The sequence below is a fragment of the Prionailurus viverrinus genome, chromosome A3, assembly GCF_022837055.1.
Source record: "Prionailurus viverrinus isolate Anna chromosome A3, UM_Priviv_1.0, whole genome shotgun sequence".
NCBI lineage: Eukaryota > Metazoa > Chordata > Mammalia > Carnivora > Felidae > Prionailurus > Prionailurus viverrinus.
In genome coordinates this window covers 1,848,022-1,868,278 of record NC_062563.1, presented here as the reverse complement: position 1 = coordinate 1,868,278, position 20,257 = coordinate 1,848,022, and the positions used below count along the sequence as shown (strand labels likewise).

The 20,257-nt window shown below is 61.8% G+C and overlaps 2 protein-coding genes across 9 annotated transcripts in view; one reads left to right on the top strand and one right to left on the bottom strand.

Moving 5' to 3' along the window:
- Positions 1-524: 524 nt before the first annotated feature.
- On the bottom strand, positions 525-6,551 carry PSMA7 (proteasome 20S subunit alpha 7). Its single transcript, XM_047854503.1, has 7 exons — positions 6,315-6,551; positions 3,754-3,880; positions 3,113-3,237; positions 2,344-2,466; positions 1,766-1,885; positions 1,147-1,209; positions 525-735 (listed from the first exon to the last, which is right to left on the bottom strand). The coding sequence occupies exons 1-7, from the start codon at positions 6,408-6,410 to the stop codon at positions 643-645; spliced, it is 747 nt and encodes a 248-aa protein (XP_047710459.1). The 5' UTR covers positions 6,411-6,551; the 3' UTR covers positions 525-642.
- Positions 6,552-6,847: 296 nt separating this feature from the next.
- Positions 6,848-20,257, top strand: part of SS18L1 (SS18L1 subunit of BAF chromatin remodeling complex) — a 30,112-nt gene continuing 16,702 nt past the window's right edge. For 4 of the 8 annotated variants that reach the window (XM_047853336.1, XM_047853343.1, XM_047853335.1 and 1 more), the window contains exons 1-6: positions 6,848-7,005; positions 16,805-16,881; positions 17,388-17,477; positions 17,581-17,665; positions 18,993-19,137; positions 19,632-19,829. In XM_047853336.1, the coding sequence (XP_047709292.1) occupies positions 6,937-7,005; positions 16,805-16,881; positions 17,388-17,477; positions 17,581-17,665; positions 18,993-19,137; positions 19,632-19,829 (664 nt within the window). In that variant the 5' untranslated portion in view covers positions 6,848-6,936. Of the gene's footprint in view, positions 7,006-7,384; positions 7,458-16,804; positions 16,882-17,387; positions 17,478-17,580; positions 17,666-18,992; positions 19,138-19,631; positions 19,830-20,257 lie in introns of all 8 variants that reach the window. The other 4 variants (XM_047853340.1, XM_047853339.1, XM_047853338.1 and 1 more) reach the window with 3 other exon arrangements.

Below are 20,257 nucleotides of genomic sequence, written 5' to 3'. Positions count from 1 at the left end.
GCTGCTGCTGGGTGGAACCTGGAAGGGCCATCTCTGGCGGGAGAGCAAGCACAGGGGACAATCAGCACCAGGAACTCAAGGGAGAGCACACAAGTGCGAAGACTTGATCTAGGGAAACCAGAAACGACTCTTTCTGAACACGGCTGCTGCTCTGTGGGATTCTGAGTGAAAACCAACTGGGCGCCACGTGTTCCCTGACGTGTGTCTGTCAGGAAGGAACAAGGTCTGTCTGCTAGCCCCTCTGGGAAGAGAAACTCGGGAGTCTCGGCGTCTGTCTCTAATGCCGCGCGCCTGTCTACAGCAGCCGTCACGTTTGGCGTGCGCTCCTAGCACTGCTGGACTCCCAAACCAAAAAGCTGGACGCCCCTGGCCCGCCACCAGTAGCTTGGCGACTTCGAGACTAGCGACAAGAGCACAGAGGAGCGCGCACACTAAGGAGAGCGCTCAGACGCAGCGAGGGGAAGACCCCCTTTCTACAGAGCTGTCCTGATTGCACCCAAGAGACACACGCTCTGAAGAAAAGGTTAACAAATAGGAAGTTTATTGCAGGACCCTTGGACAGTAGATGAGTGGAGGGAAATGCCTATGTATCGCTTTGAAAATCCATGATTTGAATTTAAAAATCAATTCAAGATTTCATCATCATGAGGCTTTCTTCTGTTTCTTCTTTTCGTTTTCCTCCTTCTCTTTCTCAATTTCAGCAACGTACTTCTCAATTTCTTCAGGATTTAAAATCTACCAAAGAAAGTTTACAGTTAGCCTCCAAAGCACACAAGGCACCAGGGAACCAGCACCCCCTCTCCCCTGGGGAGGAAAGCTCTGGGGCTCCAGCCACATGCAGCTCACAGCAGCTTCTACCAGAAAAACTAGGGTGTGCGCGCCTGATCAGGGTGACACCGGTCAGCTTGCCACAGGCCTGCGGCAGCTTTTCAACGTGCCCAGCAGCCACGCGAGCCCCAGCCTCCCCCGGAGACCCACACGATGATGCTTACTCTTCCTCTTGTTTGTGGGGAGCCTTGGGAAGAAATCTCCTGGAGCACAAGCGCCACAGGAGTAGGGTCCCTGTTCCCACCCCCACCCCCCCGCCCCCGCCCCATCCCTGGGGATGCTCCAGAGCGAAGGACACCAGATGACCTCGGTGATTACCTTGAGAGGTTGATCACGTCTCATGACAGCCAATTCAATGTTTTTGCCACCAGACTGAACCACCTTGGAAAGCGAAGAATAAGGCCAGGTGCCTACCTGCATGGCACCAGCACCACCCGCCCCGCCACCCGCTTCCACACAGCAGCTAGGCTCCCAGCCCCCCTAGCCCCCCCCCCCCCCCCCCCACCAAAGCCCAACAGCTGGACGCCAGCCTGGCCTTCTGGCCACTCCCCTGCCTCTGGCTTTACCTGCCAGCATCTCCCAAGTGCTGACAAAGCCCAAGGCCACAGCTCCCAGCCACTAGTCCCCATTCTCCTCATCCCCCAATCTTAGCAGCGGCGTGCTCTGAGTGGAAAGTTCCACACCTGCTGGCTCCCGTCCTGCCTCTGCCGCTCCTCACCTGAGCGTGCCCTCGGACCAGCAACTCGGTCCTTGATTGCCCCAGCCGCATGAGGGAGCTGACAGCACCGGGGCAGGGCCCGGCTGAGCAAGCCCTGGGGCGCCCGGCATTACCGTCGGCGGCCTCACCGCCCCCGCTCCTGCTGCCTGCACCCAGCCGCCCACTTCTGTGCTGTCCATTCTGCCCAGCCCAAGCACCAGATTTCAAATGCAAACGTACTTCCAGGAGGGCCTTGATAACCAACTTAATGGTCAGGTCGTCTGTCTCGATGGCTTCGTCGGTGTAATTCTTCTCCAGAAACTCACGCACGGACTTAGCGCCCCGGCCTATAGCATTAGCCTGAAAGAGGAATGTGTTCTACGGTGCCGGGCACGACAATCCAGAACCGGCCCGAGGACAAGACCGCAGCTGCCTGGGCCAGCCGTGTCAGAGGCAGCCTTGCCCTTGGTCCTGCCCTATGGACTCCTTTCCCAAAGAGCTATTTGGAACTGGTGCTGATCCTTAGCCACGAGTGGGATTCTCCTTTGTTACTGAAAGACACATGGGTGACAGCGCTTCGTGCCACATACCCCCATTGCCCCCTATCCTTGGACATGGTCTCAAACAGCAATGTCTAATGACTCCTTCGCTCTATCAACAGGAGCATCACAGAACAAACGGGTGGTGAGTACGCGTGCACGCGCACCCGCAGGACACGGCCTCCTTACACCAGCAGAAGACCTGGTACCTTCCAGTGGCCTCTGCAACTTTTTACTGGCGAGACCGCCCGAAGACTCTCTGTTTTGTCAGGGCCTCACCTTCCAGGCATGGTACGTCCCTGAGGGGTCCGTCTGATAGAGTCTGGGGGTGCCATCAAAGTCGAAACCCACAATGAGGGCGGAGATGCCGAACGGCCTGCGCCCATTGCTCTGCGTGTAGCGCTGGCGGGAGAAGGAACATGTTAATGCCTCAGCACGAAAGGCCCTGTGGAACCCACCCTAAGTCCTCTTTCTCTCTCTCTCTCCCTCTCTCTCTCTCTCTCACACACACACACGCACACGGTGTTCCCAACAGCTGAGCCTTCGCTGAAGGGATGGAGACATTCAAGTTATCTGCAGTTCCAATGATGAGGGACGTGAGCCCGGACTACTCAGCGGTCCTCCTCCTCTTGTGCAGTTTGGCTCAGAAAGGTGTGCAAGACCTGCCCACGACCGAACGCATCGTGGAGCACAACTGAGACCGCTGGAACCACTCTGACAACACGCGCTTTGGCTACACGCTTGACTTTAAAATGACCGGCATGTCACCAGAGGGTGGAGGTGGCTCTCAGCTCCTCCCAAATGCTTGGAAGCCAACCGTTCAGGACATCAAGACAGAGACTATCACGTCCCTTCAGAAACGTGAATTTGGACCATCCCACGCCACTAAACGCAAACAATGCCACCAAAGTGGATAACCTACGGTAAGTTACATTTGCACAAAGATCGGGACTGTGCGTGGAATTAGAGCAGTTTTCTGATTCCCCTGAAGGGACCTCTGCAAACAGGTACACACAGGTACCACGAACTACTGTGGCGGGATGCCCACCTGCTTCAGACTGGCGATGTAGCGGGTGATGTACTCCACGGTGACTGGGTCCTCCACGGTCAGCCGGTGGCTCTGGCACTCCACCCGGGCCCTGTTGATGACTATCCTCGCATCCGCAGTGAGCCCTGCAACAGCAGAAAGACTGCCACCGGAGCCACGCCTCATCGGCTCCCATCGGGGACGGCACAGGTCACACGACCACACGGCAGTTACATACTCCAGCCAGTCCTCTGAAACCCAGCTCTCAGGTCATCTGGGTGATGGACCCCGGGGTGATCATCCTCTGGCTGTGCACAGAGGCCTCGGACAAGACACGCCAGTCCCTAGGTTAGTTTACGTACATTGGGATCTTGCTAGAGTGGACCCGCACGGAGGAGCTCGGGAAGCCACGAGAGTGCCCGGGGCACACAGCATGCCCCACAGCAGGGAACTGTGGTCGGGGAAAACCAGGCTCGCCAGGCCTGTCTCCAGACTGTAACTGTGATCCAGTCATGCGCCAGCAACAGCAAAGCCTCCCAATCGACTCCTTTTAAATGACTTTAGTTTCCCCACTTTCTAGATCTTCCAAAAGCCAACCCACTGAGACGGCCTCCAAAGTGCTAATAAGGGCCTCTGAGGACCAGGGCACCGGCCCCACTCACCTGCGAACGCCATGCAGACGTTGTCATCCAACGCGCAGATCTTGCGGACGGTTCTCTCATCCTGCAGTTTGGCCACTGATTTCTTCTCCACGCCCAGAACAACGATGTCCTTCCCTCGCACACCGACCTTCAATAAAAATCAACACAGTGCTTAAGAAAGCAAGGAGAGGTGGGGCGCCTGGGTGGCTCAGTCGGTTAAGCGTCCGACTTCAACCAGGTCACGATCTCGCGGTCCGTGAGTTCGAGCCCCGCATCGGGCTCTGGGCTGATGGCTCAGAGCCTGGAGCCTGTTTCCGATTCTGTGTCTCCCTCTCTCTCTGCCCCTCCCCCGTTCATGCTCTGTCTCTCTCTGTCTCAAAAATAAATAAACGTTAAAAAAAAATTAAAAAAAAAAAAAAACAAAAACAGAAAGCAACAAGAGGTTTTGCCATCAGCCTCAGGGCGCTTAGCAGATGGTAACCGGGACCTGCAAACACCCTGGGGGTGGGGGCCCCACGCTTCGCAGATCACAGATACTGACCCATTTCTGGCAGAGCTGGCCCAAGTGTCACGACCTGGGCGCCCACTCCTGTGCACTGAACGTACTGATACGAAGTCTCAATTACAACACAGTAACTGTTGTGTATATACCTTCAACTGGGGAGAATCACAGAGACACATGCAAGGCTTTTAAGCCTGAGATCCTGACATTTGAGACAAGTGCCCCAAAAGCAATGTTTCTGTAGTTGTGAAGCATATTAAAACCCACGCTGGGGGCACCTGGGTGGCTCGGTCAGTTAAGCATCCAGTTCTTGGTTTCCACTCAGGTCATGATCTCCCAGTGGCTTGTGAGATCGAGCCCCCGAGTCGGGCTCTGCGCTGGCAGTGCAGAGCCTGCTTGAGATTCTGCCCTTGCCCTGCTCACGTGTGCACACGCTCCCTCTCTGTCAAAGTAAAAAAACATTGAAACAACAACCCCCCCCCCCCCCCCCCCCCCCCCCCCCCCCCGCACCGTGGCACACCTGTGCACAGCTCTGGGGAAGGTCTGGTTTGCCCTCAAGTGGAAGGACAACTCTTAACATCTTAACAACTATTCCCGGGAATTAGCTTGCTCTCTGCACATAGCAGATACTGTAGAGGGGAGGAGGGCGTATCCGAAACATGGAAAAATCTCCCACTGGCCAAGTGATCCCTCGACCCCGTCAGGGCATGAGCGGATAGAAACAGGGCAATGCTCCAAGGAGCAACACGTCTCAGCCCAGAGATCTCTCAGCCGAGGCACTGCGGGCCCTGGGGCTGCCCTGCCCACCTCTACCCCTAAATGTCAGCTGGCAGCACTTCACAGGCAAAGAAACAAGTCTGCACCGGTTGGCAAACACCCCCTGGGGCGCAAAATTCCAGCCCGCGCCCCCCACCCCCAACCCCAGACCATGGTGGAAAAACACTGATCTGTGTTTCTGACTTCAAGGCTCTTCATGCTCTTAGGTGACCCTCCAGGTTCCCCTGGGAGAAGGGAGCCAGGCTCAGAGATGCTGGGAGGATTAAGCAAAGCCACCCTGGCTGGCCCGAGGGAGTACGGGGGCCGGGAGTGTCCAAGCAGCTCCTCTCCCAGTGCTCTTTAACCCAGTTGGGCCAGAAGATGGATTTTGGACCTGAATTTCAGAAGAGATTCAGGAAATGAAAGCACTTCCTCGCCCAGAGCTGTGTCCTTTTTCTCTGTGCACGCGAACCTCCGAGACGGCAGCAGGTAAGAGGAAAACCAGTAACACCAGAACACAGACCCACAGGTGTCTCAAACGCATCCCCCATCCAAAATTCAAATGGTGGCCCAAACGTCAGATCTGTGCTCAGGTGGCAGCAGGAGAATGATCGCCAAGCTGCCCGACCCGGTGGAGGGCTCCCGGTGGCACCGCCGCCCCGGAGAGCCTGCTTCCCTTTGTTCCTGAAGCGCACCTGGGCTTCCAGGACCACTGCCGTCCCCAGTGGGGAAGTCCCCTGGCCGGGACCGCAGGGGTGCGGCTCACCTAGGTTGCTTACGGACGTGAAGGAGTCACCGAGCCAACAACGACCCAGCCCTGCTGCTAGGCGCCCGCACCCGCGCCCACGGCCCAGGGCCCAAGCAGGGCCCTGCAGGGTGACCCGCCAAAATGGCCGTCTCACGGCCGCTCATACACCCTGGAGACGCCCCAGGGAAAGAGAAACCGGTACTCCAAGGCTCAGCGCTCACACCGAGCGCGCCGGCCTCGCGAGCGCCCGTGCGAAGTCACTGGCACACATGTAGCACTGCCACCCTTCGGTGAGAACCCACCGGCAGGAGGGCAGTGGCCCCAGACTCTCCTGCGCCCGCCTGCGCGGCCGTCCCAGCATCCGCAGGTCCCAGACGGGCCCCCGCCCCGCTTCCTTCAGCGACACCAACGATCCCGGGGCTCCACGAGAGCCGCCCGAACAAAGCGCATCCCTACGGCGGAGGCCGTGAGCACGGGCGAAGCCGGGCCGACCCCGGGAGCCCGGCGCGCACCAGCCTCCGCCGCCCCGCTCTCGCCACCCGCCCCGCACGCCAGGCCCCGCCGGCCGCCGCTCACCGCGGTCGAGCCCTTCTTCACGGCCTCCTGCGCGTACTCCACTTGGAAAAGGTGGCCGTCGGGCGAGAAGACGGTGATGGCGCGGTCGTAGCTCATGCCGGCGGCGCGGCGCGGCGCGGCGGCGGCGGCGGCGGCGGAGCCGGGGAAAAGCGCACACTCACGGCCGCGCGGCCCGCGATTCACGACGCCTCTGCTCCCGCGTCGCGCGCCTGCCCGCCCCCGCCGCCGCGCACTGCGCTGCTGGCGTCCGGCGCCTTACGGCGGCGTCGGGCGGCGTCAGGCGGCGTCCGGCTGACGTGCGCGCGCGTCGGGGCGGGGCCGGGCCGAACCACCGGCGACGGAGAGCGGGGGGCGGCTCGGTGGTGGAGGGCCGGGCGCGGGGCGCAGAGCGGCCGACGCGGGGCGCCGCCGGGGGCTCGGCCTGGGGGGGCGGACGGCGCGCGGGGGCGGCGGCGCGGCGGGCCCGGGGGCGACGCAGGGGCCGGCGGGGCGGGCGAGCCCACGGCGCGGCGCCCCCCGCGGCCCCCGCCCCCCCAGCGACTGCGGAGAATGAGCGCCCGGGGCCGCCGAGCGCCGCCGGAGCAGAAGCCCCGAGGAGCTCGGGCAGATCCCGCGCGCGACCATGTCGGTGGCCTTCGCGTCCGCCCGGCCGCGAGGCAAAGGGGAGGTCACGCAGCAAACCATCCAGAAGGTGGGCCGGGGCGGGCGCGCGGGGCCGGGGCGCGCGGGGCCGAGGCGCGGGCTGCCGGCGGGCGCGGGGCGCGAACAAAGCCGGGGCGCAGCCGACGGCCGCGACCCCGCCGCCCCCCGCGCCGCCCGCGCCCCGCTCGGCGGGGGGACGGGGCCCGGGCCCGCCCGGCCGGGCCGGGCCGGCGGCGGCCGGGGCGGCGCGGGCGGCGGCGGGGCCCCGGGCGCACGGGGGCCCGGCCCTGCGAGCCCCGCGGGGGCGCGTGGAGCGCGGGGCGCCGAGCCCGCGCGGCCCCGGAGCCCGGCCCGGAGCGCGGCAGCCCCGGGGCCGACCCGCCCGCCGCGCGCCGCGGCCCTTACTCGCGTGTCACATTGTTTTTCAGCCTGACACCCCGGCCAGCCTCCTCACCTAACAGAAACTTTACCGATTCGTTTTACAGCCTTTCCCCGCGTCCTGTAAGTTTGGCCTTGTGGTTTTACCGAGATCACGCTCACGTGGGTGTGGGGCACCTTTACCAGAAGCCTTACGCTTTGGGTCTGGGATTTTAAGTCTTCTGTTTCTCCGTAGAAGGCACGTTCAGAAGAAAATCGGTGTTAGCCATTCCCGTTTGCATTTTCTCGGCGTCTCTGGCAGCTGCCCTGGTTTCTTTTTCGCCCTGGGGAGTCTCGGGTCAGCGGTGCGCCTCGGTTCCCCACTGGCTGCTTCTCGCCGGCGGGGTTCGCCTTCACGACCGCGGCCCCCTTGCTTAGGGGCTCGCCAGGACCTTGTGGACCTTGTCCTCTGCCTCTCGCCTGTCTGCAGACTGCCTTTGCTGCGGCCGGTTTTGGCGAGTGGACGTCAGCGAGCTGCGAACGGGAAAGAGCACCTGAGAAGGGGCAGAAGTGCGACCTTTGCGTTTGTTTAGTAAACACCGAGCACTTTTTGCATTGCCTGCTCGCCGGGCTTTGCGGATCTTAACTCTTTGTGGCAGGCAGGTACTGTGTTCGTTTTACAGATAGGGAAACTGAGGCATAGTGAAGACAAGCGTGGTTGCTGTTAAGTGGCTTGCGGGGAGACAGACCCGCACAGTGGCTCCAGGGTCACCTGTCGCCAGTGACTGCCCTGGGAGCGCCTGGCTAAACACAGGGTCAAACGATTGGCTCAGAGGCACCCTCGGGCAATCCAGGGGGGTTGCCTGGCACCTTGCCTTTTTGGAGCTCGAATGTGATGAGCGCAGACACTGTTTCCAAAGCCTCTTTTGGCTTAGCACCCATCTAACTATCTGCACTTTGCGCTCACGCCCCGTTAAAGCTCCCAGAAGTCTTCGGGCAAAACCGCGTGCCAGAGCGCCTGATGTCCCCAGGCATCAGGTCGCAAAGAGGGAAACTCGCTGACCGGGGAAAACGGGTCTTCCGTTTAGGCCCTCGCCTGATTTGTACTGACGGGATTGGCAGTGCGCGTGTTACCTTGGCGCTGTGGCAGGGAACGGGTGGGGGTCTTGCTGGCTGGCTGTGAGGGGCTGAGAGGTACGGGTCTTACACCCACGCTCGGAGCGTTGAGGGAGGCGAGAGAGCAGGAAGTACACGGCTTGTCCTCAGCATCTATTTGAGCAGGACTTTGCCCGGCAAACTTCTGCTCGGCCTTCAAGGCCCACTCAGACATCCCCTCCCCCATTCTCTCTTGGCAGTCCTGTGGTAACTGCAGCGCTTTGACAGGTTGCCGGGGCTCCTGAGTTTGCACGTTACCGAATTATTCTTCGCTGTGTCCCTAGCGTGGCACGCTGCCTGGCACAGCTAGTGCTCGGTACGTACTAGAGCGTCTGTGACCCTGGTTCCACCAGTGGAAGCGTCGGGGAGAAGCAGACGTGTTCATTTCCTGTGGCTGCCGTGACGTTGTCGTAAACTCGGTGGTTTAGAACGGTAGAAATTTACTTTTCATCCTCTGGAGGCCAGAAGGTCCAAAATGAAGCCATGAGCAGGGCTGGTGACTTTCTGGGGGCTCTCGGGGAGGCTCTGCTGTTTTTCTCTGAGCTCCTGGTGCTGCGGGCTTGTCGACGCCTCACCCCACCCCTGCCTCGGCCTTCCCGGGGTGTTCTTCTCCGTGTGTATCTCTGTGTCCGAATCGCCCTTTTCTTTTAAGGACGCCGTTCGTAGGATTTAGGGCTCCCTCGACCTCAGTCTGACCTCTCCTGGACTCGAATACGGTGTAAAGACGTCGTTTTCAAATCTGGCCGCGTTGGCAGGCTCTGGGGGTTGGGACTCGAACCGAATATTTTGAGGAACACGTTTAACTCGTAACAGAAGACGTGTCTGGGAGAGAGATTCCAGACAAGGAAAACCAAGGAGCGAGGCTAGGAAGGCTCTGGAAGATCCAGGGAGTTGCGGCGGTCCCGCACGTGGTCTGCACAGAAGGATGCGGGAGATCGAAGGAGTCGAGGGTGGTCCTGCCGGTGGTCTACACGGAGCAGGTCACGGGGCCCAAACCGGAAGGGCGGGGAGAGCCAGCCTGGGGGAAGCCTGCGCTGAGCGCTAGGGAGGTTTCTCCGGTGGTGACCAAACCGTTTCGGTGCCGGGGCAGAGGGCAGCACGGCACTTGGGGGGGGGACCGTAGGGAATGTGACTTTGCCAGGGACCCTGAGGTGGAGACGGGCAGTGTCCCCGCAGCTGGCTAGCTGGCCTGCAGGCTGGGACCTGCGTGGGCTGCTCTCTGCCGGTTCGGGACCAAGGGATCCCCGCCGCCCAGTGCCGCGCTCCCACTGCGCTCGCAGGGTGGCGTGGCAGTCGCGTCCGTGGGCCGTGTGGCTGGGCTTGGGCACATCGGAGGGGGCCCCGGACACCAGGCCTTGGCTGCTGGCCAGGCACCTCTTAGTTTCTTGGCACACGGTAGTCGCTTAATAAACGTGAGTTTTACCGTCCCTGCTTGTGTCGTTCTCCTTAATTCGTGTTCTGGGCCGGAGGGTGGGAACGAGGTCTTGTCCCCCTGTGCCCCCGGCACGTTGTCCGGAGGGAGACAGGCTCTGCGGGAGCTGGGCACCTGGCGTGTCTGCCGGCGCGGGGCCAGTGCAGACGAGCGAGACCCCCGAGGGCAGGTGCCGTGCTCGGGATCTGCGCGTCAGGGAGGGGGCGGCACCAGACCAGCCCTGCGCCACCGCCCTTCGTGCCCGGGGGCTGGGGGGCAGGGGCACAGAGGTGAAGGACGGCCGTCTGGGTTGGGGGTGGGTGCCGTACGTTCTCAGGCCTGGAACTCGTCTTCAAGCACATGAGCTGACTCGGTAAAGAAGGTAAAACCGGCCTTTTTAACAATTCGCCGTCCTACCGCTGCCAGCGGCTTGCGGACGCCGAGCCCCCCACCCCCAACTTGCCTAACTGACTGTCTTGGGCAGTTGTCACCGAAAGCCTTCTCCCCGGTGAGCACGGTCCCGGGCAAGGGAGGCAGCGAACCTGCCTCTCTTTCCATCCCCGGGGACGGGAGGGGGCGATGCCTCCTGCCTCCGGTCCCGGGGGGGCCGGTCCTGGGGCCGGTGGACCCCGGGGCGCGGGGTGCCGTGGGTCTGCTCGTGAGGCCCTGAGTGCCGCCCCCGTGGGGGAAGTGTGAGGAAGCACCGTCTCCGGGAGGGAAGAGCCGGGCCCGGGCCCGGGCCCTCTGCCCCGTGACACGAGGCCACGGGCCCTCCTCCGGAGAAGGTGCCGCCCGGGCTCCGCGGGGCCCCCTCGGGCCGGAGGGTGAGGAAGCATCCGGGCGCTTCCCCGGCACGCGCCGGCCTCCCACCCTCGCGGCGCAGCCCGGGACCCGGGGACGGGGCAGCAGCCGGGGTCTGCCACGTGACACCAAGAGGTATCTCCACTGACGTTCTGGTGGCCCTGGCCCCGTGCCCCTAACCTGTCCCCCGGCCAGCGGGCCAGGGCCCGAGCACCTGGCCCGCGTGCGTGGAGTCAGAGGCCGGTTGTCCCGGGATCCCCGGGCTGTGACCGAGGCAGTGTCGCCCCCCGCCCGAGGTGCGGGAGTGGGGGGACCCGGCGCCGATGTCCCCGAGTCCCTCAGGGCCCGTGAAGAGATCGGGCCGGTCTTTTCCCGCCTGAGCTGCGGCGGGCACCGCGACGTTTGCGGCGCCGACGTGACAGAAGCCAGAGGCTCCGGGGAGGAGGTGACGGATGTCGGTGCGGAGAGTGACCGCACTCCCCGGCGGGCCCCCCCCCCCCCCGAGGCCGGAGCAGGAGGCGGAGGCGGACGGGCACCGGCTCGGCTCCCGTCCGGGGAGCCAGGGCCCTTCCCCGCCACCCCCCACCCCCCCGACGGGCCGGCCTGCTGCGGGCGCTCGGTGCGTGCGGGCCCGGCTGCAGCGCCGGCGGAGGCCTCAGGAAGCCGGGAGCCGCGGAGAGGGGTGCGGAGGGACCGCGGAGGCCGGCAGGAGGCGGGTGTCCCCCGGGCGCGCACAGCGGGGGGCCGGTCACCCTGCTGGCCTCGGGGGTGGGGGTGGGTGGAGGGCGGCTCCGGAGGGTCTCGCCACGACTCGCCGGCCACGGCTCCACCTTGACCTCCGGCTCGTCCCGATGGTTTGCCAGCCTTTCGAGTCGTCCCTCCTCGGGAAGCCTCGCTTGGGTCTGGTCGTCCCTCCTCAGGAAGCTTCCCCTCAGGATCCAATCATCTCTCCTTGGAAAGTCTCACTCAGGATCCGGTCGTCTCTCCTCGGGAAGCCTCACCTGGGATCCGGTCATCCCTTCTCAGGAAGTCTTCAGATCTAGTCGTCCCTCCTCGGGAAGCCTCCCCTCGGATCCAATCATCCCCCTTCAGAAAGTCTCACTTGGATCCGGTCGTCCCTCCTCAGGAAGTCTCCGGATCTGGTCATCCCTCTTCTGCCTCACTCGGGATCCGGTCGTCCCTCCTCAGGAAGCCTCCCCTCAGGATCCGATCATCTCTCCTCAGAAAGTCTCACTCGGGATCCGGTCGTCCCTCCTCAGGAAGTCTCCCCTCAGGATCCAATCATCTCTCCTCAGAAAGTCTCACTCGGGATCCGGTCGTCCCTCCTCAGGAAGTCTCCCCTCAGGATCCAATCATCCCTCCTCAGGAAGTCTCCCCTCAGGATCCAATCATCTCTCCTCAGAAAGTCTCACTCGGGATCCGGTCGTTCCTCCTCAGGAAGTCTTCCCTCGGATCCAATCATCCCCCTTCAGAAAGTCTCACTTGGATCTGGTCATTCCTCCTCAGGAAGTCTTCGGATCTGGTCGTCCCTCCTCGGAAAGTCTCGCTCGGGATCCGGTCGTCTCTCCTCAGGAAGTCTCCCCTCAGGATCCGATCATCTCTCCTCAGAAAGTCTCACTCGGGATCCGGTCGTCCCTCCTCAGGAAGTCTCCCCTCAGGATCCGATCATCTCTCCTCAGAAAGTCTCACTCGGGATCCGGTCGTCCCTCCTCAGGAAGTCTCCCCTCAGGATCCGATCATCTCTCCTCAGAAAGTCTCACTCGGGATCCGGTCGTCCCTCCTCAGGAAGTCTCCCCTCAGGATCCGATCATCTCTCCTCAGAAAGTCTCACTCGGGATCCGGTCGTCCCTCCTCAGGAAGTCTCCCCTCAGGATCCGATCATCTCTCCTCAGAAAGTCTCACTCGGGATCCGGTCGTCCCTCCTCAGGAAGTCTCCCCTCAGGATCCGATCATCTCTCCTCAGAAAGTCTCACTCGGGATCCGGTCGTCCCTCCTCAGGAAGTCTCCCCTCAGGATCCGATCATCTCTCCTCAGAAAGTCTCACTCGGGATCCGGTCGTCCCTCCTCAGGAAGTCTCCCCTCAGGATCCGATCATCTCTCCTCAGAAAGTCTCACTCGGGATCCGGTCGTCCCTCCTCAGGAAGTCTCCCCTCAGGATCCGATCATCTCTCCTCAGAAAGTCTCACTCGGGATCCGGTCGTCCCTCCTCAGGAAGTCTCCCCTCGGATCCAATCATCCCCCTTCAGAAAGTCTCACTTGGATCTGGTCATCCCTCCTCAGGAAGCCTCACTCGGGATCTGGCCGTCCCTCCTCAGGAAGTCTCCCCTCAGGATCCAATCATCTCTCCTCAGAAAGTCTCACTCGGGATCCGGTCGTCTCTCCTCGGGAAGTCTCCCCTCAGGATCCAATCATCTCTCCTCAGAAAGTCTCACTCGGGATCCGGTCGTCCCTCCTCAGGAAGTCTCCCCTCAGGATCCGATCATCTCTCCTCAGAAAGTCTCACTCGGGATCCGGTCGTCCCTCCTCAGGAAGTCTCCCCTCAGGATCCAATCATCTCTCCTCAGAAAGTCTCACTCGGGATCCGGTCGTCCCTCCTCAGGAAGTCTCCCCTCGGATCCAATCATCCCCCTTCAGAAAGTCTCACTTGGATCTGGTCGTCCCTCCTCAGGAAGCCTCACTCGGGATCTGGCCGTCCCTCCTCAGGAAGCTTCCCCTCAGGATCCAATCATCTCTCCTCGGAAAGTCTCACTCAGGATCCGGTCGTCTCTCCTCGGGAAGCCTCACCTGGGATCCGGTCATCCCTTCTCAGGAAGTCTTCAGATCTAGTCGTCCCTCCTCGGGAAGCCTCCCCTCGGGATCCAATCATCCCCCTTCAGAAAGTCTCACTCGGGATCCGGTCGTCCCTCCTCAGGAAGCCTCACTTGGGAATCTGGTCGTCCCTCCTCAGAAAGTCTCCGGATCTGGTCATCCCTCTTCAGCCTCACTCGGGATCCGGTCGCCCCGCCTCAGGAAGCCTCACTCGGGATCGGGTAGTTGTTCTCCACCGTCCACCAACTTCTGGCCTGTGTGGAGACACTCACTGCCGTAGTTTTTCAGTTGGTTCATTTCTAGGATCTCTGTGTTGTCCTTGATGTTTTTGGCAAGTCGGCCCCTTGGAGAACCTTCTGATATGGAAATTCACATCCTTCAATTCTGAGAAAATACTTTGAACAAATTTTTAGATGATTTTTCTCCCTGTGTGTTCTTTCTGGAAGTCCTTGAAGAATTGTTTCTTGCCAGTCAGATCATTTTTCTAATTTTGTCATCTTTTCTGTTTTCTACTTTGGTGTTTTTAATCTGCTTTCTAGGAGTTTTTCTCAACTTTATGTTCCAACCTTGCGTTAATTGTTTTTTGCTCTGGTCAATACAGAAATATTCCAGAGCTCTTTTTGCTTTGTTTAGTGGCATCTTTTATTAACGAGTACAGTCTTTTGGGGCACCTGGGTGGCTCGGTCGGTTCAGCGTCCGACTTCGGCTCAGGTCGTGATTTTGCAGTCTGTGCGGTTGAGCCCCACGTCGGATTCTGTGCTGACAGCTCAGAGCCTGGAGCCTGCTTCAGATTCTGTCTCCCTCTCTCTGCCCCTCCCCTGCTCGTGCTTTGTCTCTGTGTTTCAAAAATAAACATAAAAAAGTATTTTAACGAATACGTTTTTTTTGTCTTTTGGGGATACGAGTAACAGTTGTGCTTTTCTCTCCTTTTGTTTTTCTAAGCTTCCTTTTTGCATGGTCTTCGTCTCCCCCAGGTTCGGTGTCTGCAGCTGGCCTCGGCTTGTCTAGATCGTCTAGATCGTCCAGATCTGTCTAGGTGGCAGGCTTCCCGGGAGTACTCTTGCTCAGGGCCAGGGCCCGGGGCGGGTTGGTCTGTGGTGACACTGGGGGGTACGCCCCTGCCTCCGGTGCCCTGGTGCTACCCCTCTGCCTCGCCCCCCTTCCCCGCCTCCCAGCCTACCGGTGAGCAGTGGGGAAGGTCCTGAGGCCTCTGCCTTCCTGGTCTCTGGGCTCCCGGTGTGGCTGTGTCACATCCGGCACCCCAGGATCTGCTCTCCGGTTCTAGAACTCTGGCACTGCTGTCTCAGCTCTGCTCTGTTCACGTCCCTTGCTCACCGGGTCTTCAGGGTTTAGAGGTCAGGGGCCTCCAGTCCGCCATCTGTCACCCACTCTGGCCTGGCCTTTTTTCCCAAGTGTTGGTAACTTAACTGAGATGGTGCTCCATTTCGTGTCCTTTTCCTCGATCCCCTTAACGGTACGTTTCCTCGTGCGCAGGAAAACTGCGAACTGTTCACGATGGCTGCTTACGCTACGGTCTGCTGAAGTGTTGCCGGCCTTGACTCTTTAGCTTCTGTCCCTTTTGGAACGTTAAGGACGATGTGGTGGGGCGCCTGGGCGGCTCAGTCGGCTAAGCCTCCGACTCTTGGTTTCGGCTCAGGTCACGATCTCCCGGTGCGTCAGCTCAAGTCCCACATCGGGTTCTGCGTCGGGCTCTGCGCTGTCAGCACATAGCCTTCTTGGGGTATTCTCTCCGTCACTGCCTGTCTCAAAAGAAGTAAATGTAAAAAAAAAAAAAAAAGGACGATGCTAAAACGGACCTCCTGATAGCACTTCAGCTCTGCAGCGTGTGTCCTTGGGAGAGAATCCCTGCCCGGCAGTTTCAGGCAGGAAGCTGAAGCCGTAGAGGGGTGGCTCTCAGAGGGAGAGGAAGGTCATTCTAGTCGTTTACCTTAATCAACCTGGACGAACCTTTTACCTTAATCAACCTGGACGAACCTGGACGCGGAGTCCCGCTTGCCCTCAGGGTGGTGGGCCCAGCCACCGCCACCTGCCCTCAGCAAGCCCCCTGGCGGCTCCTGGGCCCGCAGTGCCTGCCTCCACTGCCCCCACGTGGGAGAAAACGGCGGAGGATAGACAGGACAGAGCTGTAAACTAAGACCGAGCGGGAGAGACGGACCCCGAGGTCACAGAGGCTGGGGGACGGTCGCCTAGCAGGGCTGCAGGGCCGCGGGGCCGACTCGGCCTTGCGGCGTGGCCCAGTCAGGCCCTTTGTGCCGCCTTGGCCTCCCCTCCGTGGACGGGCTCGGGCCCTGAGCTCTGGAGGAGGACTCCGTGGTCAGAGTGCAGGGAGGAGCCCAGGTTACGCAGGGAGGAAGGTGAGCTGCCTTCTGGGCGGTGGCGAGCAGGGGGCGCCTCCTCTGGCTCAGGGGCCTGTGGCCCTGAGCCCTCCCAGAAGAGCCCGCACCGTGGTGACCGGTAGTCGTTGAGGACAAAAGTCACAGAGCTTTCTTTCGGCCAAGTTTCCGAGTAAAGACCTTCCCGTGGAAAGCAGCGTTGGCCTTGGGCGCGGTCCTGCCCCTCCTTCCAGAGGGTGCGCCCGGTGAATAAGCCGGGATCTTCTCTTCACAGCTGGCTGGAGGAGGCCTCACCTTGGTGGGCACCGCCCCGCGCACATTGCCCCGCCCTCCCCTCCCCACCCGGCTCCGGCTCCGGCGCACCCCTCCCTGCTCCCACTAGGCCCTCCTCCCCCTTGTGCTTCCTTCCATCGCCTCCTCCCGGGTCTCCCCAGACTCTCCCGGGCGCTGCCCCCGACGTGGCCGTCCTGAAAAGCTGGCTGTGGTAGGCCTTTGTGGTGCCCTGCAGGGCTGCGAGCCGCCTCGCCCGGGCGGGACTGCCTGCCTGGCCTCTCCAGACAGAGACCCGGCGGCCCAGCATCCCTAACGTAGACTCTGGGCCCACCCTAGCTGGACAGATGCGCTGTGGTCACGGGCCCTAGAAAATGGTGAGCCGGTGGCTGTGGGTCTGCATCTGCCGGGTGAGAGGTCCTGGGACCCGCCCCTGGGTTTGGTGGGCGGGGGGGCGGGGGGTTGACCCTGGCACACGGAGGGCCACATGCTTAGCACAGGGACGTGGAGAGTATTCGGTTCTGCCGAGCGGCGCGATGCGCAAGAGTGGCAGTTCTGCGCGTAGGACGCCTGCACACATATGACGGTTACTGTCACGCACCTAATGGAGCGACTGCAGCTCTGCCCCGTGACCCTCCAGCCGGGCGCCAGAGACACATCTGTGTCCCTGTCCCCATCTGCTTCCCCTTCAGATGCTGGACGAGAACCACCACCTGATCCAGTGTATCCTGGACTACCAGAGCAAGGGCAAGACGGCCGAGTGCACCCAGTAAGTGGCCGTCGGGCTGCGGAGGTCACCCTCAGAGGACGGCCTTGTCCCCCCACCCCGGGGCGCTCCCCGAGGAGGGGGAGACGACGTGGAGGGAAATGAAGGGTGGGCGGAGGGGGCTGCTGGGGGACATACCAGGGGACGATGAGCGCCCCCGGGCGGGACCTCGTGTGACCCCCGGGGCTGGACGCGGAGTAGGTGCAGGGGCTGGCTGTCAGAGCCATCGGAGGCCTGGCGTGTGTGAGCGGCCACCACGCGCCTGGGGGCTTTCCTGGGTTGAACCGGGCTTCCCCACGTTCTCCCGGCCTGTTTGGGGGCCCGCTTCCAGGGGGCAGAGAGATCAAGTCCGCCGCGTGTCACGGTCAGATGGAGGAGGGCTTGTCCTCTGGCGTCCGCTCCGGTGTCTCCCTCAGTCTTCTGCCTCCTCCCACCGCTCTGAACAGACCTGGTGGCGCGTGCCCTTGGGCCACCGCCTCGGGGCCTTTCAGCATGTTTTCGTCAGACAGGATCCCGCTCACGACTCAGGCCGGGTCCTGTTCCCTGCCCGGCCCTGTGCTAGAGCACAGAGCGCTGTGTTGCCTGCCCCGTCCCCGAAGGTCAGTGTTCCCCTGGGGCCCGGCTGCGAGGCTGTCCCGGGTGGACTTCGCTTCTTCCGACTGGCCTGCGGGCGCTGCCTCACTGTGTGCCCCTCCCCTGCAGGTACCAGCAGATCCTGCACCGGAACCTGGTCTACCTGGCCACGATCGCAGATTCTAACCAGAACATGCAGTCCCTGCTGCCCGCCGTGAGTGCCCGCGGGGGGCAGGGGGGGACAGTGGGCCACCCTCGCCCAGTGCAGTTGCCCGGTGCGATCCGGGGAGCAGCCGTCGGAGCGTGTTATGTGGAGTAGCCAAGGAACAGACAGGAGCCCGCAAAGGGGGCAGGAGGCCAGTCTGCCCGAGTCAGAAGTGGACTGGTCAGAATTGTGACATCAGTTTCTGTAGCAAAGGGAGGTGACCCTGAGGAAGCAAACCTAGAAACGGTGGGCGGGCGGCAGGTCTCCGTGGGGAACAGGAGGTGGTGCGGGGGCTTCTCGCTCTTTATCGTGAGCCCTTCTGAGCGAGTCTGAAGATGCTGCCCAGGAATAAACGGCGCTCCGATTCGGCAACAGAACTGTGAGATGCCGCCGGTGCAGTGAAGGTTTTAAGTGGCAACATACTTTGTTTTCTGCTTAACTTTTTAAAATCCGTTTTCCCCAAATCAAATAATTGCTGCAAAGGCAAGGTCCAGCAGTGGCCGCCTCCCGCAGGTGGACTGCAAGGCAGAGCCGCGAGAAGGACCGGCCCGTGTAGACCGTGGGGGGCAGGGACGTTCTGGGACACACGCGATGCCCCCTGGTGCCCTGGAAAGTGATGTCATAGGTGCCAGGGTGTCTTACCGACGAAATTGTTAAACGGACATTGATTGGCCTATGAAATCGGATTCCTCGCTCTGGAGACAGCAGTGGATCCTGCGGGGAACTTCATTTTCTTGGCCAGGTGTAGACAGCATCTGCCTCCGAACCTTCGGAGCTGCTGTTTGGTCTGGATCCGGGAGGTGAGGGTGCAGGGGTCCCTCGTGTGTCCCGTCGCCTTCTACATCCTGATCACGGTTGGGCTTGCTGCGGGGCAGGGCGCACGCACGGGAGGAGCAATGAGAGGGCTAGGGCACAGGGCAGTCTGTGGAAAGGCCCCAGGGCATGGGGTGGTGTGGGTGAGGGACACAGCGAATCCTGGCCAGCTGAGGCCAGGGGGCAGGGGCAGGGGCAGTGTGGTGGACCGGTGAGGTGGTCCCTTGCATCCCCAGTGAGGAGGGCCCATCTTTGAACCTCCGGTATGTGCTGGTTAGCTTGGTACTCGCTTAAGGTCTGAACGCTCACAAGAATGCTCGGTGTACCGTCTCCTGGCCTGAGGTGTTTGGGCCTCGTAGTCCGCAGTCACCGATCACGTGTGTGAGCGGCAGTCGGTCACAGACATCTGCCAGGTGGCCGTGAGCCGTCGAGGTAGCTCTCTCGAACTGCCGAGTCCCTGGAGGGCTTCGGGTACTTCGTCTCTGGGTTAACCAGCCTCCTGATACTTTCTTGTCGCCTGCAGCCGCCCACCCAGAACATGAACCTGGGCCCCGGAGCGCTGTCCCAGAGCGGCTCCAGCCAGGGCCTGCACTCCCAGGGCAGCCTCAGTGATGCCATTGGCACGGGCCTGCCCCCGTCCTCCCTCATGCAGGGCCAGATCGGCAACGGTGAGTACCCGGAGCACTGGCGACAGGGTCACCGCCTCGGGCTCCCCGGTGCCTGGCTGTCTCGGCAGAGCACCCCGTGCCCTGCAGAGCTGAGCGTGGGACGTCCCTCCTCCCAGAGGCCCTGGCTGCGGGGGCGCCGCTGTGCCTGGGTGCGCATGCGCAGAGTAACATGCAAAGGGGATAAAGCGCTTCAGGTCCCCTGCTCTGCTTTGACTTCACATCCACACGGGTTCTGGGTGGGTTTTTTAAACAAGAGCAAAAAGGTTATCTCTGGATCAAGAGCTCGATCTCTGGCCACCGGGAACCGTCACCGTCACAGCTAACGTGCGATTCCCGTGCTTGGTTTGTTGCCTTCATCGGCGCTGCCGACCACGGGCTGACCTCCCTCCGCGCAATCGCTCGAAGGAAACCTGGGGTGTCTGGCGGCAGGGCCAGGCCTGCCATCAGACGCGGTCCCTGGTGGGTTTAAGGCCCCCTCCCTGTGCTCCTGGCAGGTCCGAACCACGTGTCCATGCAGCAGACGGCACAGAGCACGCTGCCCACCACCTCCATGAGTATGTCGGGCAGCGGCCACGGCACGGGGCCCGGCTACAGCCACTCGGGACCCGCCTCGCAGAGCGTGCCCCTGCAGGGCCAGGGTGCCATCGGCAACTACGTGTCCCGGGCCAACATCAACATGCAGTCCAACCCAGGTACCGCCCTGCTCGGCCCTGGGACACCCCGCCGGCCCCCGTGACCCTTCGAAATATGTGCAGACCGTGCACGCGGTCCTGTGGGGCTTCTGAAGGGGTGGGGGCCGTGGGAACAGACCACGTGAGGTCTGGCTCTGTGGAGAGGGGGTTTCCACCAGTCCCCGCGGGAGTGTCAGGCGAGGCCGTGCCGAGGGGCAGTCCGTGCCCTATCTGAGGACGGGACCAGGCTCACGCGGGGTCGGGGGCGGTGTGGCCAGAGCACAGAAGTGGGCAGCGAGCAGGGCCACAGATGCTGGGCCAAGGGAGCCCCGTGGGCTGGGAGTGGGGTGCCGAGCACTGGGAAACGTCAGGTCCCCATCAAGCTGTCCCAGAGTGTCAGACACTGAATTTCAGAGGCTTGGTACGTACAGGGAGATCATGAGCTCTCT